Source organism: Panthera pardus, unplaced genomic scaffold (assembly GCF_024362965.1).
Source record: "Panthera pardus isolate Hobbes unplaced genomic scaffold, ASM2436296v1 HiC_scaffold_6, whole genome shotgun sequence".
Taxonomy (NCBI): domain Eukaryota; kingdom Metazoa; phylum Chordata; class Mammalia; order Carnivora; family Felidae; genus Panthera; species Panthera pardus.
The window spans coordinates 127,401,067-127,424,864 of NW_026526991.1; the positions used below are offsets into that span (position 1 = coordinate 127,401,067).

General features: G+C 41.6%; 1 protein-coding gene across 8 annotated transcripts in view; it reads left to right on the plus strand.

Moving 5' to 3' along the window:
• The window catches only part of DCLRE1C (DNA cross-link repair 1C), a 67,969-nt gene that overhangs the window by 41,135 nt on the left and 3,036 nt on the right, over positions 1 to 23,798 (plus strand). For 4 of the 8 annotated variants that reach the window (XM_053895893.1, XM_053895895.1, XM_019460707.2 and 1 more), the window contains 9 exons: positions 1,887 to 1,942; positions 2,495 to 2,596; positions 2,994 to 3,066; positions 3,249 to 3,389; positions 7,057 to 7,158; positions 10,167 to 10,303; positions 10,829 to 10,883; positions 15,391 to 15,479; positions 16,416 to 16,510. In XM_053895893.1, the coding sequence (XP_053751868.1) occupies positions 1,887 to 1,942; positions 2,495 to 2,596; positions 2,994 to 3,066; positions 3,249 to 3,389; positions 7,057 to 7,158; positions 10,167 to 10,303; positions 10,829 to 10,883; positions 15,391 to 15,479; positions 16,416 to 16,510 (850 nt within the window). The remainder of the gene's footprint in view (positions 1 to 1,886; positions 1,943 to 2,494; positions 2,597 to 2,993; positions 3,067 to 3,248; positions 3,390 to 7,056; positions 7,159 to 10,166; positions 10,304 to 10,828; positions 10,884 to 15,390; positions 15,480 to 16,415; positions 16,511 to 23,798) is intronic. The other 4 variants (XM_019460713.2, XM_019460712.2, XM_053895897.1 and 1 more) reach the window with 2 other exon arrangements.

Genomic DNA, 23,798 nt, shown 5'->3' on the forward strand with positions numbered 1-23,798 from the left:
TTTATTTATTTATTTTTCACTTCAAATTATTCCTGGGGCTGGGAGGTATTTTCCTCTTTTGTGACAACTCTAATTAATATTCATTCCATGGTCTGGGTATAACTGCTTTGTTCACACGTGGAACTCTATAGGGTGTCTGTTGTGTGACTACCACCAGGCAGGGGCTGACTTTTCACATTTCCTCTCTGGAGGAGATGGGGCCTGGAAAGTAGTCCTCATTGAATTGTTGCCCGAGGGACGACCCTATGAGACTTAGAAGTCACCAAGATTTGTTTCCTTTCTCGGGCTGAAAGGAGGGAAGAAGGAAAGCCTGAAGGTTCCTAACAACTCGGTTGACTGACACTTTTCCGAGACTCCTCTAATTGCCTCACTGCCTCGCCACTCCTGTGGGTGAGAGGCTTTATCAAAACTGGGCACGGGACAGCAGGCAGCTCTCGTTGAGCAGAGTCTCGCTGTCCCACTCTGGTCGTCTTGTGCGCTGTGGCTTTGCGTATTGTGTCTCCAGCACTCAGCACAGGACCGTGCTTTAAAGGGGCCACCAGAGCGAATGATGGTAGACTTCTGATAGCGAGCCGGTGTGTCCAGAGCTCTGCCCAAATAGGACAGTACACTGGACAGTGGTGACCGGGGGCCAGGCTACATCAGGTGTTTTCTATTTCCTTTTTTTTTTTTAGTTTAATAATAGCTTTATTGAGATGTAATATACCATACAATTTATTGAGATATCATATACCATCCGATTCACTGGCTTTTTTTTTTTTTTTTAACGTTTATTTATTTTTGAGACAGAGAGAGACAGAGCATGAACGGGGGACGGTCAGAGAGAGGGAGACACAGAATTGGAAACAGGCTCCAGGCTCTGAGCTGTCAGCACAGAGCCCGATGCAGGGCTCGAACTCATGGACCGTGAGATCATGACCTGAGCCGAAGTCGGCCGCTTAACCGACTGAGCCACCCAGGCGCCCCTCACTGGCGTTTTTTAAAAGAAGATAGAAGTTTATTACTTTTTTTTTTTAAGTTTATTTATTTTGAGAGAGATAGAGAGCGAGTGGGGGAGGGGCAGAGAGGGAGGAAGAGAGAGAATCTCAAGCGGGCACCACACTGTCAGCACAGAGCTGGATGCTGGGCTTGATCCCACAAACCATGAGATCATGATCGAAGCCAAAATCAAGAGTCGGACCCCTAACCAACTGAGCCACACAGGTGCCCCTGTCACTGGCTTTCAGTGTATTCACAGAGTTGTGTATTCATCACCCCAATCAATTTTAGAAAGGAATCCCTGTCCCCATTAGCCGTCATTCCCCATTTCTCCCTCCCCCAGCCCATGGCAACCCCTACTCTCCGTCTGTTGGATTTGTCTAATCTGAACATTTCATATGAGTGGAATCGTACAATGTGTGGTCTTGTGGTCTCGTGTGACTCACGCCTTTCACTTTGCATGATGGTTTCAGGGTTGACCCATGTTGTGGTATGTATCAGTATTTCGTCTTTTTGTGGTCAGATAAGACTCCACTGTGTGGATAGACCACATTTGGTTTATTTACTCATCGGTTGATCAATATTCAGGCTCTTACTAGTCTTTGGCCAGTAAGGATAGTACTGCTGTGAACATTTGTGCATGGGTTTTCATGTGGGTGTAAGTTTTCATTTCTCTCGTGTGTGTACTTGAGAGTGGAATTGCTGGGTCATCCAATCACTGTATGTTTAACTGTCACTTTATGGGCAACGATTCCCCTTGTGTCCAGGATTTGGTGCACGAGGAAATCAGAAAAGGCATACCACGTTCTTGAGAACTACTTGAATATATTCTGTTAAGGAGGGCTTTTTTAGGCTGGGTCCTAACACTAACTGCTGTTATTATTATTTTTTCTTTATTTTCTTTTTAGAAGGAAGAGATTGTTGTGACTCTCTTACCAGCTGGTCATTGTCCAGGATCAGTTATGTAAGGGGGCTCATCTACTTCACCATTTTATTTTACGTAGATGTGTGTTGTATTTATGTAAATGAATCTTTAGGGTCCAGAAAATAGTATGTGCAGGGAGATTTCGTGACTTCTTTAAAATGTAGATGGCGATTTCTTTAGTCTTCGTTTCCAAATTGAACTTGGGGGACTGAAGCAAAGATCGAGTTTGAAATGTGGCTTTCTTATAATGGAAGTCTTCAATGGCCATTTCTCCATTGACTTTGCATTTTCCTATCACATGGATTTGTCTCTCTGTGTGCAGGAATGATCTCCTGTAGTTGAGAGGGCTAACATATTTCAGGGGATTTCTATTGCCACTGCAGTAGTATTCCAGTATGTGCTTTTTTCCTACCCCAGGGGAAAGGTGGCCGCTGAGTGCCTGGTGTGGTTCAGAGCTACTGACATCCCATTAACCCTGTATCGGAGGTGGCTATGTGTGGCAGGGAACATTTGCTATGGATTTAGTATTTATTTGCTTTATTAGGATTCTGTATGAGACTTAGAAGTCACCAGGATGTATTTCTTTCTCAGGTTTTTATTTCAGGGCAATAATGGAACGGTCTTGTACACGGGAGACTTCCGATTGGCACAGGGGGAAGCTGCCAGAATGGAGCTCCTGCATTCTGGGGGCAGGTACTGGGCTTCACGTAATCCTTGAATGACCGAACCGTCTGCAAAGTCGTATTCCTCCTCCCCCCAGCCCCCAAATGCAAGCCTTTGTTTCCATTAGAAATCATAGTTTATTATGTGTCACGGTAAAGCAAGTTTTTCTTCTTCGGGTGGGATGATGGCAACATTCTGTGTGTTGATTGGGGTAGTATTTATGTGACCTTGTCAACATTCATTGAACCTTATGTATAAAATCTGTGTATTTTATTGTGTGGCAATCATTTCCCAACAAAGTTGATTTAACAGAAAAATTCCAAGTGGAATGGGACACCCTATAAAACAACTGAGAGTTTAAAGTTTACGTATATTTTATTTCACAGTGGATGGTTAATACGAATTGTTGCTGTTGCTGTTTTTCCAGAGTGAAAGACATCCAAAGTGTATACCTAGATACTACTTTCTGTGATCCGAAATTTTACCAGATTCCTAGTCGAGTAAGTCTCCTTGGAGAAGTAGGGTGGTGACTGGACCGTGGCCATTATTTTTAGTAGGAATTTTGTAGAATAACAAGTCAGATCATAATTGTCCCCGTTGGCCTTAATATCTGTGACTGTTGGGAATGGAAGGGGCAACGATGCTCTTAAAAGTGTCCAATGCCTTTTAAAATCCCGCCCAGGAGGAGTGTCTGAGCGGAATATTAGAGCTGGTTCGCAGCTGGATCACTCGGAGTCCGTACCATGTCGTGTGGCTGAACTGCAAAGCAGCTTACGGGTATGAGTATCTGTTCACCCACCTGAGCGAGGAATTTGGAATCCAGGTACGGTGACAGCTCTTTCTTTTCGTTGTTCCTTCCAGCCTCTCCTCTCCTCCCCCAGAGACCAAGCCCAGTAGCAGAGGGAAGCAGCCCGTCACAGGGCGTGTGTGGCGCAAGTTGGAAGCCCCTGTGAAGTAGGATGTCACCTCTGTTTGTCCACCTCCTCAGGGGAGGAGCCCACGGCAGCCCTGGTGGCAGAGAAGAGCCCACAGAGGAAGTATTTTTTTTCAAAACTGTGGGTCACACAATAAATTTCGTGATTGTGACGAGCATTGAAAATAACTTGGGAAGTACCTGGGTGGCTCAGTCGTTTAAGTGTCCAACTTTGGCTTAGGTCGTGATCGTAGTTCGTGGCTTTGAGCTCCGCGTCGGGCTGTGTGCTGACAGCTCAGAGCCTGGAGCCTGCTTCCAATTCTGTCCCCCTCTTTCTCTGCCCCTCCCCCGCTCTCACTCTGTCTCTCTCTCTCTCAAAAATAAACATTAAAAAAAAAAAAAAAGAATCTCGAACTAGAAATTATCTGAGTGTATTGCTTGCAGTCAGAGTGATTATCGTTTTGTGACAGTTTATGTAGGGAATCAGACACATGCATTTACATGCATGTCTGTTGTGTGTACTGGGAAATCTATTTCTTACTGGAGGTCACGGTCAAGGTATGCGAAAACCACTGTCCTAGAGCCCCGAATCCTGTGGGTGGATCCGTGTCAGATGAGGCTGGCGGGGAGTTTTCGCCTGTCCCCTTGCCCGTGGTTCTGTGTGCCGGGCTCTGGAACCGAGCAACAGAGCCCGGCATGGGAATGTGGCTGCTAAGCACGCGGCTGGTGCTCTCGTCCCCTCAGAGAAGATGGAGGTTTGGGAAAGACTCTGAATAAAACAAAGTGCTGGAGCTAGTTGGACTTTTTTTTTTTTGTTTATTTATTTATTTTGAAAGAGAAGAGAGAAAGAGCACGAGCGGGGGTTGGGGGGGTGGTGCAGAGGGGGACAGAGGATCCCAAGTAGGCTCCACACTGTCAGCTCAGAGCCCAGTGCGGCGCTCGAACTCACAAACCATGAGATCGTGACCTGAGCCGAAGTCATTTGCTTAACGGACTGAGCCACCCAGGCGCCCTGGCTAGTTGGACACTGAAGTTCCACTTCGGTTTGGGCCTCGTAACATGGATCCCCCAGCTGGCAAACGTGTGCCCGGAACTTAATTATACACAGAGTAATTCGGTAAAATAAAAAAGATCTAGCTTTTCTGCATTTGAGATTTAAAACATTCCTCCTTCACTTCCTCCATAAGTCTTGACTCCCTTAGTCCTTCTTTCCTTAAGTTTGTCCTTCCTTAGGTCCTTCTGTCCAAATACATTGGTGTAAAGTTGCCAATTCTCCATTTTGGGAAGGATTTGCTTTCATTCTGAGACTGTCCTTCCTGTTGTTTTGGTGTTAAAGTGTCCTTTCAGATTAATGTTTATTTTTGAGGTGGGGGAGGGGCAGAGAGAGGGAAACACAGAATCTGAAGCAGGCTCCAGATTCCAAGCTGTCAGCACAGAGCCCGACGCAGGGCTCAAACTCACAAACCGTGAGATCATGACCGGAGCTGAAGTCTGACCGTTAACTGACTGAGCCACCCAGGCTTCCCGGCTTTTTAAATTAAAATCACAGCGATAACAGGTTGTGTGTATATGCACGCACTTATCTATATCATCTGCCGTATGTCTCCTCGTGTCCTGTCTCGGCCAAATACAGAGATGGCAGCTGCTTCTCAGTCCCTAATTTGTCTCGTACATTTTCGTGCATGTGAAATAGAGAAGGCAGGAAGCTCCTGGTCAGAAGGCTGAGGAGTGGCCAGGGAGGGGGGAGAGCAGCCTCTGGTGGTGACCTGGTGACCTCAGAGTCACCTGGAGTGAGCCCTCTCTTAGGCTCTTTAATCCCTCTGTAGGGGAAGGAAACAGTTTCATACCAGGAATTTAAAAAGGGGCAACAGGGAGGCTTCAGAGATGATCTGTGGCAACTTTTCAGGCCCCTTTATTTTTGTTGAGGATCGAAGTTTCTGTATCTCTGTCTATACATCTCAAAATTTACCCGTTTTAGTCTCCTACTTAGAGAGTCCAGAAAAGCAAATTTGTTGTTACTTCTTGTTAGTCATTAGTAAACAGGGAGGGAGCGGAATAGGCCACAGGATAAGTAAGCAATTGTGCTTGGATTCTTTTTATACTTGTCTTGGTATAAATTACCCACAGTGATTTGACATTATCCTAATCTGTTGTTAATCAGACTTCAAAATGAAAATACTTTTTTTGCCATTTTGTAGTCCTAATATCAACTGAAGTACATGTTACTTACTTTGAAGAAGAGAATTTTTTTAATGTTTATTTATTTTGAGAGAGTGTGGGGGAAGAAAAGAGAGGGAGAGAGAGAATCCCAAGCAGGCTCTGCGCTTTCGGCATTCAGAACCTGAGGCAGGGCTCGAACTCGTAAACTGAGATTATGACCTGAGCCGAAATCCAGAGTCGGCTTAACCGACTGAGTCACCCAGGCCCACGTGTAAGAAGAGAGTCTTTCAAGAAAAACAGACACACTGGTTTAACAATTTAAAACAATAAAGACTACCTTAAAACTCTACAGGTGGCTCAAGTTTTTTGTTTTTTTGTCTGCATCTGCCCCTCCCCCTGTTAATCCAGTAAAGGGGCGTGTGGTAAGGGGCTTCCGGGTCTCTGCTTCCCACTCCAGCTGTGTTCCCCCCACCAACTGCCCTTACTTACCATGGCATGCGGGGGACGTGTCTTCACAAGTCAGTGATTCTTGTTTCCATCTGCTGTGTTCACTGCTGTATCCCTGATATTTAGAATAAAGCTTGACACGTAGTAGGCGTACAATAAATATTATTTGAATGACTCTTGATGGATTGAAGGACAGTAGAGTTGACCTTGAACAACACAAGTTTGCACTGCACAGGTCCATTGATGCGTGGGTTTTCTTTGGTAAATACAGCATTGTATCCCAAACAGTAATGTATGGTGACAGATGGTAGCTGTACTTGTGAACATAGTATAATGTATAGACTCACAGAGTTGTCTAAGCACTCTGTGTACAAAGCACTCTTTGTACGCCAGAAACTAACGTAACGTTGTGTGTCAACTATACTTCGATAGAAAAATACAGTGCGGTACTCTAAGTGTATTTTCTCTTTCTTACAATTTTCTGAATAACGTTTTCTTTTCTCTAGCTTGCTTTATTGTAAGAGTATGGTATGTGATACATACACGAAATATGTGCTAATGGACAGTTTATGTTACTGGTAAGGCTTCTGCTCAACAGTCAGCTGTTAGTAGTTACGTTTTTGGGGAATAGAAAGGTATGTGGATTTTTGACTGTGGGGGCTGGCGCCCCGACCCCTGTGTTGTTCGGGGTCAGTTGCATCAGTGTGATTCAATGAAGTCCACCAATTGGGCGTCCAGAATTTTTTATTACCACCACGAATAGGCGCTAAGGCTGACTGGTGCGAATATGATGTTTGTACTTTGTTGACGTCCTGACAGGATACCAGGGTGCGCTGAAATAGCCAAAAACTAGGTTTCAAGAAAAAAGAGAGAGTTCGCTAAGTGGATAATTTGCCGTAATTAGCCTTGAACACCTTCTTTATAGAAACTACAACTCAAACAACATGCTCATCTGTGTTATTTTCCTCAGGTTCACGTGGACAAATTAGACATGTTTAGGAACATGCCCGACATTCTTCATCACCTCACAACAGACCGGAATACTCAGATCCATGCCTGTCGCCATCCGAAGGTACAGAGTATAAGCTGTGTTCTTATTGTTGGTGTGATGCATGAAAAGCAGAATTTTAGGTCCAGAAGGCACCCCTGAAATCCCATTTTCTAGGCCCTTCAGTTTACACATGTGAAAACTGAGGCAGAGATCCGACGGCGTTAGCCTGAGGCCGTGCACTGAGACATTCCAGTGCTCCTTGCCGTGAACCACGTTAGCAAATAGACACAGACCCCCAGGGTTCTTGTGTTTTGTTTTTTTTTAATAATGTTTATTTATTTTTGAGAGAGAGAGAGAGAGACAGAGTGGGAGCAGGAGAGGGGCAGACAGAGAGGGAGACACAGAATCTGAAGCAGGCTCCAGGCTCTGAGCTGTCAGCACAGAGCCTGATGCGGGGCTCGAACTCACAAACTGTGAGATCATGACCTGAGCTGAAGTCGGATGCTTAACCAATTAAGCCACCTGGGCGCCCCCAGACCCCCAGGGTTCTTAATGAAATATATCCATGTACATTTGATACATATTTATTTGTAATGAGCTATGTAGTGACTAATGTATTTATCATGAAATTAATATGTTAGTGCTTATGAGTTAAGAAAACATTTATAATCCATTACGATATATGTTTGAGACTCATGACCTATGTGCACATTTGTAAACTATTTTTCTTCTACTCATTTGAGATAAATAGCTAGATATAACTTTGCTTCAGATTTTGAAATAGTTTTATCTCTTACTAGTCCAATTTCAAATGAGCATTTCTAGGTCTTTGCAACTCATTTGTTATTTATTTTTGTTATTTTTTAAAATTTTTTTTATTTTTTAAAATTTACATCCAAATTAGCATATAGTGCAACAACGATTTCAGGAGTAGATTCCTTAGTGCTCCTTAACCATTTAGCCCATCTCCCCTCCCACAATCCCTCCCGTAACCCTCAGTTTGTTCTCCATATTTATGAGTCTCTTCTGTTTTGTCCCCCTCCCTGTTTTTATATTATTTTTCTTTCCCTTCCCTTATGTTCATCTGTTTTGTCTCCTAAAGTCCTCATATGAGTGAAGTCATATGATTTTTGTCTGTCTCTGACTAATTTCACTTAGCATAATACCCTCCAGTTCCACGTAGTTGCAAATGGCAAGATTTCATTCTTTTTGATTGCCGAGTAATACTCCATTGTGTGTATGTATGTACACACACACACACACACACACACACACACACACACACACATACTACATCTTCTTTATCCATTCATCCTTGGATGGACATTTGGGCTGTTTCCATACTTTGGCTATTGTCGATAGTGCTGCTATAAACAAGGGGGTGCATGTGTCCCTGTGAAACAGCACACCTGTATCCATGGATAAATGCCTAGTAGTGCAATTGCTGGGTCATAGGGTAGTTCTATTTTTAGTTTTTTGAGGAACCTCCAAACTGTTTTCCAGAGTGGCTACACCAGCTTGCATTCCCATTTTTGTTATTTATTTTTGAATGCCGCCCTAGAACTCCCTTCATTTATTAAAAGCCCTTCTATTATTAAATGTCAGGTATTAAATTTTGGATTTGCCCTCAACATTTTGTTTCATTTCATTTTATATAGTCATTCGGTATCGCAAATATTAAATCATGATCTTCAGAAGCTGGGGTTTGCATCATCATAATTTTCCCCTAAGATTTCAAATATCTGAGCATTCAGATGCTGAATAATTTTTATTTTAGTAAACACTGCATTTATATACTTAAATACTCATTGTGGTAGTAACATTGGCTCCGTCACCTGAAAACCTAACGTAAACTTGATCAGCCCTAAAGTAAAGCATAATGTAAAAAAAAAAGAAAGAATTCTTATCTACAGCATGGAATATTCTACTTCAGACCACTGTAGGATAGCTACAAGGTAAGAGATTATTTTGATAATTGGTAAGCTGCATATTAGAACTCGAGTCATCAGTTTCATTCTTTTGTTTGTGTGTCTACACACACACATACTCATTGAATTTACGGATGGGTCAAAGTCATGTACATACAGAATAGCAACTATTTTGTCCCTTTTTTTTTTTTTTTTTTTTAAGTTTATTTATTTATTTTTTGAGAGTGCACGGGGAGCGAGATTGAGAGGAGAGACTCCACATTGTCAGAGCAGAGCCCAATGCAGGGCTCAGACTCACGAACCATGAGATCATGACTTGAGCTGAAATCAACAATCAGGCACTTAACTGACTGAGCCACCCAGATGCCCCTGTTTTATCCCTTTTCTGTTGGACTTGTAGCCTCTGGTCCTTACAAGTCCTGTAAATTGGCATATTTCTCTTTGCTCTGAGTTTTCTTGCATCCCATGAAGTAGCTAAATTGGCAACGGTCACTCCTGCCACTTCCCGCATGGCTACCTGCCTTGAAACACTCCTTCTAGCGGCTTCATTCTTAGGTCACACGGCCTCGGGAGTACTGCTCACGGCTCGCAGAGCCCTGGTGCACCCCTGCAGCCCTCCTCCTCATCAGCACACGCACCAAAGGCCCTTGATGACATTTGGTCTGCACTGAATGCTAATGGTTTTGCAGGACCCCTGTCTAAACGTGATGTCTTTGGGAAAATAGTCCCATTGTCTTTCAGCTTTTTTTTTTTTTTTTTGCTTTATTCTCTAACTGTATTTTGAAAAAATTGGATGATCGGTAGCCTGTATTCACAGTTCCCCCAGTTGTATAGTAGTGTCCTGTTTTTAGTGTATGGAGGGGGAGCCGGGCACCCCTGGTGAAGGTCACAATGTGTGTTGTGGTTACTGTGGCCTCATTAGTCTCAAGTGTAGATCAAATCTCCCGCATTTTGTTTTTCTTTCAGGACATTGACATTTTTGAAGAGTCCAGGCCAGTTCCGCAGAATGTTTCTAAATTTGGAATTATCTGATTATCTCCTCATGTCTGCTTTTTTATTTCATGTCTGTAAACTTATCACAGCATTTGTTTTTGAGACCCTGCCCACAAACAGATTTGTTGAAAACGTGGAACTGTTTTTCGGTTTTTGAAATCTTTTTAGGCAGAAGAATATTTTCATTGGAATAAATTACCCTGTGGAAATATTTCCAAAAATAGAATTCCACTCCACACAATCAGCATTAAGCCATCCACTATGTGGTTTGGAGAAAGGACCAGAAAAACAAATGTAATTGTGAGGTAAGAAAGCAACGTCATAGGTCTTTTGAGAGAAACCTTGCTTTTGAAGCAAATTATGTGCTTTATTTTAGTTTAAATGCAAATCTAGCCTAACCCAAAGAGGGGGATGTATTATAATTGTGGAAAATAACTTCTGAAATTTAAACGCTAAAGAGGTTCCGCTTCCAAAACCTGTCTCCTGTCTAAATTTCCTGAGGTCTGCTCCAGTTGGGTGGCTCGAGAGTGAAGGCATCTTGTTTGGCCTCACTTGGGAGTGAGTTGACATTGTGGGGAACTAGAAGCCCTTGGTGGAACTGAGGGGCATAATGATCAGCATATTGTAGCAACACTTCCTTAATATTGGGTATTCACAATGTCCACAAACCTTTATGTTTCTGGAAAGAGGTCCCTCTTGTCCCAGGGAGAAACCCTTGATTATAGGGTGATTTCATACCGGAATAGCAGAAGATGGGAAGGCATGAAATTTAAAACGTGGCTTAGTTTTGATAAAAGACCTCTAAATTTTGTGTTTTCCTTTCCTTTTAGGACTGGAGAGAGTTCATACAGAGCTTGTTTTTCTTTTCACTCTTCCTACAGTGAGGTAAGAGGATCCCACATACTCAGAACCCCATTGCCAACTACTTCGGTGGCATTCATGTTGGATGGCAGCAGTCTAACCCCTTGGCTGCCAGAGGGATCTCTTTTTCTGTTGCTTAAGATTTGTTGTGGCTTTTCTGAAGGAAATTTAGGGAAGATATCTCAGTAGATGAGCTGTGTTTACCAAGCACAAAGGAAATTGCTATTGGCACCTGTTTTCAGCCTAAACACAGAAGAATTCGTATGATTAAGGTTTTCTTCCTGTCTTGCTTCCTGCATGTATTTTAACTTCCCCACTTCAATTGTTTTCAGTCGTCATGAGAGGATCATAAATCCTTTTTAATTTTAAAATTTTATTGTTGTTTTTTTAAGAGGATGTATAAAGCTTATCCGAAGGAGCACTATAGATAAAACCATGATGGGTGGCCTTAAGGTGCTGTCCGGAGTTTTGGTCTCTTCTAAAATTTGCGCTGGAAAGCTATTTAAAAAACAGTCCTGAACATTCAGCAATTGGGGAAGAATCAAAGTGATTGAGATAAAAACCTCGTCCTTAAGAAGGATGTATACTGTATTAGAATGACTCAATTGAAGAAGGCCTATTAAATGGTTTTGTTAGGATCCTCTTTATATAGGAAATTGACCTACTACAGTGGAAGTTGATACATGTGATTTATTTGCAAACTCCTCACGCACTTCCAAAGTAAATGCTAGCATCTTCTAAGTGCTGAGTTTTAGTAATTTTGTGTATGTGTCAGGAAAAAAAAGGTATATAAAAGCAGACTTTGAATGACAATTTAAGTCACACATAATTTTAGTTTGACCATTGCAGCACTTAAAAATTGATTTCCCTGGGGGCTCCTCGGTGGCTCAGTTGGTTAAGCTCCGACTTGGGCTCGAGTCATGATTTCACGGTTTGTGGGTTCGAGCCCCGCGTGAGGCTCTGTGCTGACAGCTCGGAGCCTGGAGCCTGCTTCGGATTCTGTGTCTCCTTCTCTCTCTGCCCCTCCCCATCTTGTGCTCTGTCTCTCTCTGTCTCTCAAAAAATAAATAAATGTAAAAAAGAAATTTAAAAAAAATTGATTTCCCTGGTAACTATTATTTTTGTATTTGGGATATGTGGTTACAGCACTGCAGCAGTGAGCCGTGGATGTGTTAATGATTTGTACAGGTGGATTCTTCCAGAGCTCCAGGTAGTGGCATTCTTATCAAGTCAGCCATAGTACTGTAAATGACTAGCATATTATCAAAACATCACAGGGGCGTCTATGAAATATCTGACCTTACCTTTCAGATGCAAATAGGCTATCCAAGAGCAGCTTGGAAGGAATTCACTGTGATGATAGATTTTAGTTAATGTGTTCTTCCCCCATTTTATCCTGAAATCTCATGTTGTTGTCAGAGTCCCCTCCTGGGGATCTGTCTTTGGCTGGCATCGGGCTCAGCATCTGGGTCCCTTCCTGTCCATCCTTCAATGGCTGGTATCCTTGCTGTCTCAGCCACGGGGCAGGCGTCTCGTTGGTGAAGAGTGTAGGCCTTACTTCTCACTCAGGGTTACATCTGGCCCCTTTCACTCCTTCGGTGTAGTTAGCACCCAAGTTGGGAAGCATAAGCTTTCCTGGGATTTGATGCAATTACGTTCCAATAAGGAGATATTTCCCTGGTGTGTAAGCAGACACGAAGTGGCTGAACGCCCTCGCCCCTCCCCACTCCCCCTGGGTCAGCACCAGTGATCACACACAGCGGAGGGTCGCTTTGAGCTCTGCGGTGGGGAGGAGACCTGCTTTCCCGAAAACTCTATTCATAGGCCTATATCCTAAGTATAGATCATGCTGAATTAGATTTATAAACATAAATAGATTTAAGGATCATTTCCTGTCAGTTTTGTTGTCTAAATACAGCTGATTCTCCTTATTTGTGGATTATTTCCAGGTTCACCTGTTCACTAAAATTTGTGACCCCAAAATAATAGTCACAGCACTGCATGGCTGTTTGCAGACATGCCTAGCAGAATGGTGGGAAAGGGGTTAACGACATGCATATTCCCAATTTCGGAATTGGGTGGTACTTACCCTCTCTGCTCAGCTCAGGACTAACAGGTGTCCTTTTGCAGTCGGTTTAGCGCTGTGTTGAACACACTTCTGTGCTTTCTGCTGGGGACTTCCTGTTTAGAACAGCCCCTAAGTGTGGGGCTGGGGTGCTGTGTAGTGTTCCTAAGCATGCACAGAGGCAAGGGTGGGCCTTATGGAGAAAATACGTGTGTTTGGTAAGCTTTTACAGACAGGAGTTATGGTGCTGTTGGGTGTGAGTTCAATAGTAATGAATCAACAGTACGAATTAAGTAGGTGTCTTTAAACAGAAACCCACAGAAAACAAGGTGATGCACTGATGGGCTCACAGAGACACTGTGACTAGAGGTCCACTGGAACCTTGTCTTTTCCTCAGGAGCGTGGTTCAGTGTTTGCTAATTCTAATGTTTTTTAAGTTTGTTTATTTATTTTGAGAGAGAAAGGGGGCAGGGAGAGAGAGAGGCAGAGAGACAGGGTGAGAATCCCAAGCAGGCTCTGCACTGTCAGCACAGAGCCCAATGTAGGGCTCAAACCCATGAACTGGCAGATCATGACCTGAGCGGAAGTTGGATGCTTAACCAACTGAGCCACCCAGGTGCCGCTAGTGTTTGCTAATTCTAGACCTAGAGAACATAACCCCTGCAGGTAATGAGAATGGACTGTGTTTGTGAATGGTTTTAAGGCAGGCATCTGATGTGACGACATCAGCTTGTACAAGTGACAAACGGTGGCTCTCTGGTGGGTGTCTCTTGTCTCCTGTGGCCACTTCATTTCTAAGTAGAAGTGAATCATTTCTGGTATAGGTTGACATTACTTTCTTTATCCCTGTTGCCTTGACAAGCCTGAGATTTCTGCTAGCCTCAGCTTTGAATTAATTATACAAATCGTAAAAGTTGTGGGCTGGTAAATAATAGTTTGTTTGCATGCCTGCTCTGAAAGTGCAGGAGAATTTGCTTATGAAATCTATCTGAAGAATGAATGGGTCTTGTTTTCCTCTCCTGTTTTCAGTAAGGTAGCCACTTTATTTTAATACGGAGTTATTGATAATTCCTAGATTCCTACCTCTTTTGATTTGGTTCTTTATTTGAAAAAGTTGTTATGGGGTGCCTGAGTGGCTCAGTCAGCTAAGTGTCTGACTTCAGCTTAGGTCACAATCTCACGGTTATGGGTATGTGCTGACAGCTCAGAGCCTGGAGCCTGCTTTGGATTCTGTGTCTCCCTCTCTCTCTGCCCCGCTCCAGCTCTCTCTCTCTCTCAAAAATAAACATTAAAATTTTTTAAATAAAAAAAAAAGTTGGGTTCTAATGATTACTTAGAACTCAGTCTCCCCATTTGCAGAAGGGAATAAAAAACCTTTGTGTTGTCATTATAATTTTTTTAATGGACAATTTTTTTTTAATGTGCTTTCAGAGTTTTTTTTTTTTTTTTTTTTTAATGTTCATATGTTTTTGAGAGAGAGAGAGAGACAGAGCACGAGCTGGGGAGGGGCAGAGGCAGGAGAAACAGAATAGGAAGCAGGCTCCAGGCTCTGAGCTATCAGCACAGAGCCTGACGCGGGGCTCGAACCCACAGGCTGCGAGATCACGACCTGAGCTGAAGTTGGACACTCAACTGACTGACCCACCCAAGCGCCCCTGTAATGGATAATTTCATTGAATGTTAAATAAATGCCAGCTTGGTAACAGACCAAGCACTTGACATGCGTTATCTCATTTATACTTCTAGATGAAGACCCTAACACTTAGAGACTTTCAGTAACTTAACCAAGATCACAAGGTCACCAAGATCTAATAAATGACAAAGCTGAAACTTGTCTGGGTTATAGAGTTGTTTTGAGGAATAGCGGCAGAGTTTCTCTGTCGAGCATTCTGAGCTTTGCAGAAAATCAAGCTATTCATGAAATTTCTGCATGTAGTTGTCCTCTAGAGAAAAACATTACAACAAATCAAGCATCCTGGAAGATGTAATTTTCTTATTTTATTTGTTGGAGAAAAGAAATGTAATTCGAAGACCTTGCTTTTTTGTGTGTACTAAATACTCCACTTAATTCTAATTTACTTGAAGGGAATTTGTTAATTATGGGTGACTTTCTTAGACAAGGAGACTAATGCACTTTAAAGAAATAGAGACTCTTTGAGTTCCATTAGTCAGTGATTCTTAGTCCTTTCTGTGGAACAGAATCACCTGAAGAACATTTCAATATCCTGAATCCCAGGCCCCACTGTAGCTCAGTATCAAAAGGACTTTTGGGCATGGGGTCTCAGAGTTGGAGATTTCTTTCTCCTCTAATAGAGGCCCCCAGGTGATCCCCATGTGCAGCTAGTAGTGAGAACCACACCATGAGAAAGTTCTTCTCTTTCTCCTGGCCTCCCTTTTGTTTGCATCCATAATACCCACATTTCTCACCGCAGAGATAATCGATCCATTTTATTTTCCTTCTTCTAGGTTAAAGATTTCTTGAGCTACATCTGTCCTGTGAATGTGTATCCCAATGTCATTCCAATAGGCACAACTATGGATAAAGTTGTAGAAATGTGAGTAATTGCTACTTGTGGAACTTGTGTCGTTGAACACGATGGATGCAGAGGATAGTTTCGGGTCTGAGAACAGGGGCCAGGACATAAGATGGCTGTAAATACGTGTCTGGTTGGGAGCATGATGGCTTTCTTCCAGTGGGTATGTTATAGATAATCCTAAAGGCTGCTGGGAGTCTGGCATAAGGGCACAGTTGGCATTGAGGCCCTCAAGAGAAAGGGCAGGCTGTATTTACACACTCTTGTATTTTATCATCACTGTGCCTTAGCTTCCAAACTCTAGAGTGAAGAGATCAAATTTATGAGATTTTGTATGAGATAAGTCAACCCCATTAAACAGGTGAGAGTAATCAGCTAGCCATACTGTATTCCCTGAATGTCAGGTGTCCTGTAGTACTTAATAATCTTGCAGAATAGGGAACTGCTTTTCTGCAAAGCAAGAGCAAATACATGGGTTTTGCTTTCCCTTAATCCTACAATTATTATTATTTTTTTTTAATTTTTTTTTTTTAACTTTATTTATTTTTGACACAGAGAGAGACAGAGCATGAACGGGGGAGGGTCAGAGAGAGAGGGAGACACAGAATCCAAAGCAGGCTCCAGGCTCTGAGCTGTCAGCACAGAGCCCGATGCGGGGCCCGAACCCACATACCGCGAGATCGTGACCTGAGCCGAAGTCGGACGCTTAACCGACTGAGCCACCCCGGCGCCCCTTAATCCTACAATTAGATAGCTATGTACCAGGTTGTATTTAAGTGCTCATATTTACCACTTAATTATAGTGAAGTGGTTTTTTAATTATTAAACATGGCTCTTTGGTTTTTAAAAGTAGTTACATGATTTTCCCCTGGCCAAGTTTTTATAATCTCTATAAAGTATGCTTACATTCCAGTAGCTTTCCCAACAGGAAAAATATAATGTTCATATTCGTTTCAGCTTAAAGCCTTTATGCCGATCTTCCCAAAGTACTGAGCCAAAGTATAAACCACTTGGAAAATTGAAGAGAGCTAGAAAAACTCACCTAGACTCAGGTAAGAAGATGACCCTGGATTCAGAGGTGTGGGTTTCAAGGCTACTCTGGCCTGGTGAAAGCTGCATTGGGCAGGGGTGGGCCTGGGACTGCTGTCACTCAGACTTGTTACCATGGTCTCAGGAAGTGCTTTGTCTTTCTCCAGCCTGTGAAATCAGGAGTCCAATCTCCTTCACAGGTTTAAAATGGGTGACAGAGAGAACTGTGCCTGTACTGAATGGTGTTCTCAGCTTTCTGAAAGTAGGCCTTGTGGTTTGTATAGGCCATAAGGAGAGGCTGGGCTGTTAATCTTGGAGATTTCCTTCAAGATACTAGTAAATGCTGACAGTGGAAACTTTTCTTACCATTTCCAACCAGATTGACCAGCAGAGCTTATACGAACAGATTTTCTGTACTTTGTCACCTTCTTCCATTGCTACTTTCATTTTCCAGGGAAGAGCAGAGTAACCTCTGAGGAATTTAGAACTTGAGATTCCAAATAAAGATCTGCTGCTTTACAGCAGCCAGATTTTGTGGTTAGGATTCTGAATTTGCATTGCTTTGGCAGAAAGTCACTTACTGTACCATGTAGCTAATACATGACCAAACAGATTAGGTAACAGGATTGTATTTATTAAACAACTACTGTCTCTGGCAGGTATTGTGCTAGGTCCTTTACATACACTACAGCTAAACTTCAGCCCACCCAAGGGGTATCATCCCACTTTTTACTAACAAGGAAACTAAAGTTTAGAGGTGAAGGAAGTACCCCGAAGGCCTAGCCAGAAATAATTGATGGGGCTGGGATTCAAATCCAGTCCTGTCTTTCCCATCTCCATTTCAGCATTTCCTCTCATTTAGAATCAAGTCAAAAACATTTAGATGCAAATTCCAGTACTGATTCTAGAAAACCAGTTGTATTTTTAGATGTTGTATCTATCATGTATGGCATCGTATAATCCTTCTCATATGTAAACTTAATTGTAGGGTTTTTTTAAAGCTTTACCAAAATATAATTGATATACTATAAATTGCATGTTTAAGGTGTCCAATTTGATACTTTTACATATGCATATATGAAAAGCCATCACCATAATTAAGATCAGGAAAATAGCCATTACCCCCAGGTTTCCTTATGGCACTTGGTAATTCCTCCCAGCTGTCCCCCACCCCTTGCTGTCCTCTTCCATGCCAAGGCAACCACCAATCTGCTATCACTGTACATTAGTTAGCATTTTCTAGAATTTTATACTAAATAGAATCATACAATATGTCTGGCTCATTTCACTTAGCATATTTTGAAATTTATTGATATTGTTGGATGTATTAGTAGTTTCTTTTTTACTGGTGGGTAGTATTCCACTGTGTGGATATACCAGTTTGCTGATCCATTCACCTCTTGTACATTCGGGTTGTTCGCAGTTTTTGGTCATTACAAATAAAACTATGAACATTCAAGTACAAATCTTTGTATGGATGTATGCTTTCATACCTAGGAGTGGGTCATATGGTAGTTGTATCAATTCAAAATATTTTGATTTTTCTTTTGATTTCTTCTTTGCATGGATTATTTAGAATAAATGGGTTACTGAGTTTCTGAATTTTGGAGGATTTTCCTGAGATAATTTTGTTGTCCGATTTAATTTTGGGGTTAGAGAAAATGCTGTTATGATTTTTACTGAGATTTGTGGTCTGGAATAATGGTCTGTCTTGGTAAATGTTTCACTGTACTTGAAAGAACTATATATACTGCCGTTGGGTGGAGTGGTGTACAAATATCGGTTAGGTCAAGTTAGCTGATAATGTTCAAATCTTCCATATCCTTGCTGATTTCCTTGGCCTAGTTTGCCCTGCAAATTATTGAGGGAAAGTTGTTGAAATCTCCCGTTACAGTTGTGGGTTTGTTATTCCTTGTAATTCGATTACTTTTCGCTTCATCAGTTTGAAGCACTGCTATCAGGGACACACATATTTAAGATTGTTAAGTCCTCTTATATTTAGGAAATGACTCTTAATCCTGGTAATATTCCTACCTTTGAAATATACTTCACCAGATATTAATATAGCTACTAAACTTTCTTCTGATTAGTTAGTATGGTATATGTTTTTCCATCTCTGTATTTTTAATTTGTCTTTATATTTAAAGATGGGTTTCTTATAGGCAGCATTTTGGGTCTTGTTTTCTATAGCCAATCGGGTAACTTCCGTCTTTTTATTGGAGTGCTTGGTCGGACAATTTATGCTTAATGAGATTACTAATATGGTCAGCTTTAAATATACCATCTTGCTGTTTGTTCCCTCTGCATTTCTTCTTTCTTTCTGCCTTCCTTTGGATGGAGTAACGATAGATTATATTTAATTTCTTGTTGGTTATTGGCAGTAACTGTTTTAGTAGTGTATAGTATACATCTTTAACCTACCAGAGTGAAAAGTTAGGACAAATATTATTCTAGTATCATACAGTATAAGAAACTTAAGACACTGGTCCCACTTCCTCCTCACAGTCTGTGCCATTATTGTCATACATTTTATTGTTAAAAACCCCACACTACTTTTTTCTTTAACCTGCCAGTTTTTTAAAGCTTTATTGCAGTATAATTTATATACCATAAATTTCACCCCTTTTAGGTGAACACTTCCATGATTATTACTAGCAGACTTGTGCAGCCATTTGCCACTAATTTCAGAGCATTTCCATTACTCCAAAAAGAAACTGCCCATTTCAAGTTACTCCGCATTACTACCTCCCGCTTTAGGCAACCACTAAATCTATAGATTTGTCTCTTCTGGATATTTCAGGTAAATGGAACCATACGACATTTGGTCTTCTCTGCCCGGCTTCTTAGCATGTTTCCAGAGCCCATCTGTCTTATAGTATGTATCATTACTTTTTTTTTTTTTGGTCACATTTTATTTATCCATCCACCAGTTGATGGACATTTGGGTTGTTTCTGCTTTTTTAGTTATAAATTATGCTGCTTTGAATATTTGCAGACACGTCTTTGTGTGGACATATGATTTATTTTATTTGGGGTAAATAACATGGGAGTAGAATTTCTAGGTTATGGTGAGTGTGGGGAGGGTGGTCTCAGTCTGCCTGAGCTGCCATAACAAATACCTCAAACTGGGTGTCTTAAATAACAGACATTTCTCATAATTCAGGAGGCTAGAAGTCCAAGATCAAGGTGCTGGCAAAGTGGGTTTCATTCTGAGGCGTCTTCTCTTGCTTGGCTTATTGGCCACTGTCCTGGTGCTGTGTGCTGACATGCCGTTTCCTGGGGAAAGGCATGTGCTGGAGGCAGAGGGCGGTAGGGGGGAGAGGGCTCTCTGATGTCGCTTATAAGGACACTAATCCTATTGGATCAGGGACCCATCCCTATGAACTTACTTTAATTACTTCCTTAGAGTCCCCATTTCCAAATACAACCACACTGGGAGTTAGGGTTTCAACACAGGAATTTGGGGGCAGGCACATTTATTCTGTAACATACACACAATAAATCTCTTTTAGCATTTTTTAACAAGGAGAAATTATTTTCCAAACCGAACACACTTTTTGCTCCCACCAGCTATAAGGATTCCAATTTCTCTGCATTATAGCTCATACTTTTCGATTATAGCCATTCTAGTGGATATAAAGTTAGATCTCCTTGTAGTTTTGATTTGTATTTCACTACTGATTTCAGCTTAAGTCATGTGCTTTGATGCTCTTGGCTGAAATGTCCATTTCACATCTTTTGTCCATTTTTAAATTGGATTATTGGTCTTATTGTAAGATTTCTTTATATCCTCTGGGTATATCCCCTTTGTCAGATAGGATTTGCACATATTCTTTTCCAGTCTACACCTTGTCTTCACTTTCTTGATGGCGTCTGTTGAAGTGTGAAAATTTAAGTTTTGATTAAGTCCAGTTTATTTCATTTTTGTCTTGCTGCATGAACTTTTGCTGTCCTAAGAAACTATTGCTCAATCCAAGATCATGAAGATTTATTCCCATGTTTTCTTGATCATTTCAGGATTTTGGCTTTTTTCTTATTGACTGTATTTTCTCCCCTTTATGCTTGTCTGGTAATATTTTGTTGGATGCCATATTTTCTGAAGTTTACCTTGTTAGGTTCTGCATAATTTTGGATTTCTAAAAATATTCGTGCACTTTGTTCTGGCATGTAGTTAACTGGTTTGGAAGCTTGGAACAGTTTGATCCTTTTGTCTTGCTTTTTATCTTTGTTAGGTAGGAGCAGGGCAGCATTTAGTCTGGAATGAACTCTCCCCACTCCTAAGGCAAGGCCCTTTTAGTACCCTTACAGACACCCTGTGAATCAAGGGGTTCCACTCTGGCTGTTGGGAACAGGCACCCTGGGCTCAAGTAGTTACCTCAGTAGGATGCACCGATCAGTCTGCCGAATGCTAGAGGGGCCTCTCCGGGCCTCTGCTCTGTAGACTCCAACCACCTTGGCTTCCTGACTCCCAGTCACCTCCTCGACTAAAGTGCCCATGGGCTCTATCTGGGTGTACCCTTCCTGCCTGGAAACAGTCACCAAGTGAACTGGGGCAGTCTTAGAACTCACGTCATTTGTTTCCCACGCTCAGGTGTCATTGTCCTTCACTGCCTGAGGTCTACTTTCTTGAGAGCCTTTGCTGTATTTTGTCTGGTTTTTTAGTTGTTTCAGGGGGGAGGTAAAACGTAGTTCCTGCTATTCTTTCTTGGCTGAAAACAAAATCATTTTTAGCTTAACATTTTGTCCCTTTATGCACCTACCCAGATGACACATTTTTGTTGAATATGTATTTTTTTTTTGATTGGGCCACTAGTTTGAGTTTTCAAATTGATGTTTGTTTTTCCAATTTATTGTTTTAGCTTTTTTCCTTTTGTTCCTTGTTGCTTCCTTAGTGTTTTTATTCCTTGTTAATATAGTAATTTTTATAGCTTTTATTTGTACAGGTCTAGGTCTCTGGGCGACTCTTTGGCATCAGTCCCTCTAGTTGGTGTTTGCAGATGTATTTTGTAAGCCACCAGGGCCATGTTCGCTTCAGTCCACATGTGTCACTGACTTTGGAATTCCATCCTGAGTGCTTTAAGGTCTGCGGTGCTTTCTAGTGTGCTGACCAGTTTTTCCAGTTTCTTTACTTTCAAATCTTGGGGCAAACCCAGGAGTCCTTGTCAGCCTCTTTGAAAAGCATTTCAATAAAGCGCTTCATGCTATTTTTTAAATCTTTACATAATTTAATAGTTATCAGCTATTACAATTATTCCCCTAGACCAGTTTTATAAAATCAGTTTTCTTATAAATTAGCAGCTACCCATGGCAGCTAATTGAGAAAATAGTTATATAGAACCTCACAACTCTAAGTTACTTTGAATAGCGTTTTAATGTATTTCCTCCCCCTCCTTCATATATATATCTATAGAACTCAGAGGGACATTAAAAATTATTAAAAATGGGGCACCTGGGGGGCTCAATCTGTTAAGCATCTGACTTTGGCTCAGGTCATGATCTCAGGGTTTGAGTTTGAGCCCTGCATCAGGCTCTCTGTCAGCATGGAGCCTGCTTGGGAGTCTCTGTCTCACCCCCTGCCCCCCCCCCCCACCTCTCTTTCCCTCCCCTGTTTGCACTCTCTCAAAAAAAAAAATTTTTTTATGTGTTTAAAAAGAGGTGGACAGGGGCTCCTGGGTGGCTCAGTCGGTTGAGCGTCCGACTTCGGCTCAGGTCATGATCTCACAGCTTGTGAGTTCGAGCCCCACGTCGGGCTCTGTGCCGACAGCTCGGAGCCTGGAGCCTGCTTGGGATTCTGTGTCTCCCTCTCTCTCTGCCCCTAGCCCACTCGGATTCTGTCTCTGTCTCTCTCAAAAATAAATAAACGTTAAAAAAAAAATTAAAAAAAAAAAAAAAAAAAGAGGTGGACAGCAGTCATGAAGTCGGGACCAGGGCAGCTTACGCAAGGGCTGTCTACCACCTGCTGTAAGAGCAGATAGATGCACACAGGCTGAAATAAACTTTTTTTTTTTTTTTTTTAATTTTTTTAATGTTTATTTAGAGAGAGTGAAACAGAGCTTGAGCGGGGGAGGGCCAGAGAGAGGGAGACACAGCATCTGAAGCAGGCTCCAGGCTCTGTCAGCACAGAGCCCGATGCGGGGCTCGAATCACGAACCGTGAGAACATGACCTGAGCCGAAGTTGGACGCCCAACCAACTGAGCCACCCAGGCGCCCCTGAAAAACTTTTCATTGGGAAATTTTTGTTATTGTTCAAAAACAATTTAACAGCTGCATACTTTGCATTATGGCTATATAATGATGTATCGGATCTTTGTACGCTTAGGTTAACAACCTATTTTTAACTTTTACAAATATTGTGATGAACAACATTGTACATAAATCTGTTTCACACTTCTCATTGGGTTAAATTGTAGAAATTAAGGTGCTTGCGAGATGATGTCCAGTTGTTCTCCAATATGGTTATACCAAGTTATACAGACACAGATAGATACTATCTGTGAATTATAACATTTGTCCTTTTTAACACTGGGTTTAAGTGTGTTTATCAGTTTATCAGTAAATACTACTGAGGATTTTAACACTTCTTAGTGTTCTATGCCTTTCCGATTTCACAGAGAAATCATTGTGTCAGAATTAACTTGATAGTATAGTATAGAAACTTGTTTTTCAATACATACAGATGGATTGATGGGAAAAATGTACAGATTATCTTACAGCTGAAACACACTGTGATACTGTTAAACTTAGGATACAAAAATATTTCCTAAAAAGTTAACTTTGGCTAAAACAGATCTATAATCTGTCTGTTGAAATGAAGCCCCCTATCTTAGAGATCAAGCTGATTCCAAATACAGTACTAGACATCTTAGTCACTTTAAGTCTTTCAGAAAAGGAGAGAAATAGTTGCTTAAGAATTACACAGAGCCAGGAACCATACTGATCTGGTTTTGACCTAGTGTACTGTTGACCCATCTTCTCCAGACCTGTCTCCTTCGGAACATGGAAGCAAGATGATCCATGGGAGCAGGACTACTCTTTGGTACATTTTTTAAAAACCAGCTCTTAAAAATGTAGTGTTTAGCTACATCCTTGAATCACTGGGAATACTTATCTTTTTAGGTGGGTAGTTATAAGACAATACTAGAACAATTAAGTTGCCATAGACTGTCTCATGAGCATTTAATCTCCTTCCTGGGTGCCATTAGAGACCAAGAAAATACTTGTTTTCCCCCGTTACAAGCCTTCTCAATTTATGGTAATTTCACTCTCCAAGTAAGGTTTCCTGACTTTAAGATTTTAAGTGGAGGGGTACC